Source organism: Poecilia reticulata, unplaced genomic scaffold (genome assembly GCF_000633615.1).
Source record: "Poecilia reticulata strain Guanapo unplaced genomic scaffold, Guppy_female_1.0+MT scaffold_254, whole genome shotgun sequence".
Classification (NCBI taxonomy): domain Eukaryota; kingdom Metazoa; phylum Chordata; class Actinopteri; order Cyprinodontiformes; family Poeciliidae; genus Poecilia; species Poecilia reticulata.
In genome coordinates this window covers 73,247-74,960 of record NW_007615038.1, presented here as the reverse complement: position 1 = coordinate 74,960, position 1,714 = coordinate 73,247, and the positions used below count along the sequence as shown (strand labels likewise).

Sequence of the window (1,714 nt, the reverse complement as noted above, 5' to 3'; positions counted from 1 at the left end):
GCTAACTGTGCTCCGTCCCTCCCAGGCCAACCACAGCATCGACTTTGACACGGGCTCGGCTCTGGTTCTGACCATCGAGAGCACGCTGATCACCGCCTGCTCCTCCGAGTCTCTGGTGAGCAAAGGCCACTTCAAGAACTTCTGCATCCGCTTCGCCGAAGGCTTCGAGACGTCCTGGGACGACTGGAAGCCCGAAGTCCGGGGCGACCTCGTCATGAACGCATGTGAGTGTTTAACCTGAAGCACCGGATTCCACAGCTCAGCCACGCTAAGCTTTTCATGGTCAAGCTAGCACAGCTGTTACTTCACACTTTCTATGTTTTTTAAATGAGAACGTCTTCCAGATGTGAAACTCTGTTGATGATGAAGAGCTAAACTCTGTTATTCCCGATTGTTTGTGCCATTTTCCCGACTCGATGCGTGGCGGGTTTGACGGCGTGTTGAAATGTTTCGTGTGACTGCTGGAGCTGCGTTGCCTCCTGAATGTCGCGTGTCGGCTGCAGGCATCGTCCCTGACGGCACGTATGAAGTCTGCTCCAGGACCACCGGCCAGCCGTCTGCAGGCAAGGCGCCGTCGTCTTGAGGCTCGGCGACGCGCTGCAGAAAAATGAGCGTTGATGTTTGTCTTGGAGCAGAGAGCAGCAGCGCCGGCACCTGGACGCTCAACGTTCTGTGGAAAATGTGCGGCATCGACGTCCACATGGACCCGAACATCGGCAAGCGGCTGAACGCCCTGGGCAACACGCTGACGTCGCTGACGGGGGAGGAGGACGCCGACGACGACGCCGCCGACCAGAACTCGGTCAACATGGCGGACCTGTCGGACGAGGACGAAGCCGACATGTCGCCCACCGTCCACACGGTCAGTGACCCGGTCCGGTCAGCGCCGAGCTCGGTTCAGGTCAGACGCTTCTCCGCTCTAGAGCTAAAGGTTAGAGAGGCAGCTGAAAGTCTGACCTGCTGATGTTTGCAGGGAAACGTTCCGTCAGGTTTCTGTCTGTGGGAGAGTTTTGTGTTTGAAGCTGAACAGTAAAGGTGCCGACTTCCTGCTTCCTGTTGGGGTCAGAGGGTAAACCCGGCCGTCTCCTTCCTGCAGAGCTGCGAGGCGCCGTTCAGCCCCCGGCTGACCCTAAAGAGGCGCCTGGTCAACCACATCCTGGGCCTCAGCCCCAGGCCCCAGAGCGTCTCTGCGGACGGCTCCGACGGCGGCTCCCCGTCCGGGRCCCGGGCCCAGAGGCCCCTGTCCTGGGCCTGCGTATGTAGAACCGCTCTGGGTCCGCCGGGTCCACGTGGCGCTTCTGGCCCCGGAATGCTGGTCGGCGGCTGATTGATGGCTGATTTAGAGGCGGATCGGTTCCCCGGGCGGTGATGGTGGTGGAGGGTCTTCCAATCAATCGCTCATCAATCTTCCAATCGCTGCGGTCGAGATTCGGGTGACCTGTTGACGGGCGTTCGGTCCCGGCGGGCTGACGGTCCGCTCTGCTTCCCGCAGGAGAACTTTGACCCCCGGCGGCAGGCGATGGGCGGCGCGGCGCTGGACGCCCGCGGCAGGAAGGTCACCAAGAGGGTGGTGGACATCCGGGAGCTGAACGAGCAGGCCAAGGTCATCGACGACCTGAAGTAAGAGGGCAGCGGGGCAGGCGGTGTGAGAGAGCGCCGTGAGAGAGAGCGCCGTGAGAGAGCGCCGTGAGAGAGAGCGCCGTGTGAGAGAGCG

General features: G+C 61.2%; 1 protein-coding gene across 1 annotated transcript in view; it reads left to right on the top strand.

The window, feature by feature from the left end:
- The window catches only part of kiaa1109 (KIAA1109 ortholog), an 89,729-nt gene that overhangs the window by 66,012 nt on the left and 22,003 nt on the right, over positions 1-1,714 (top strand). The window contains 5 exon segments of the mRNA XM_017303367.1: positions 26-224; positions 504-563; positions 636-862; positions 1,097-1,255; positions 1,493-1,620. Of these exon segments, the coding sequence (XP_017158856.1) occupies positions 26-224; positions 504-563; positions 636-862; positions 1,097-1,255; positions 1,493-1,620 (773 nt within the window).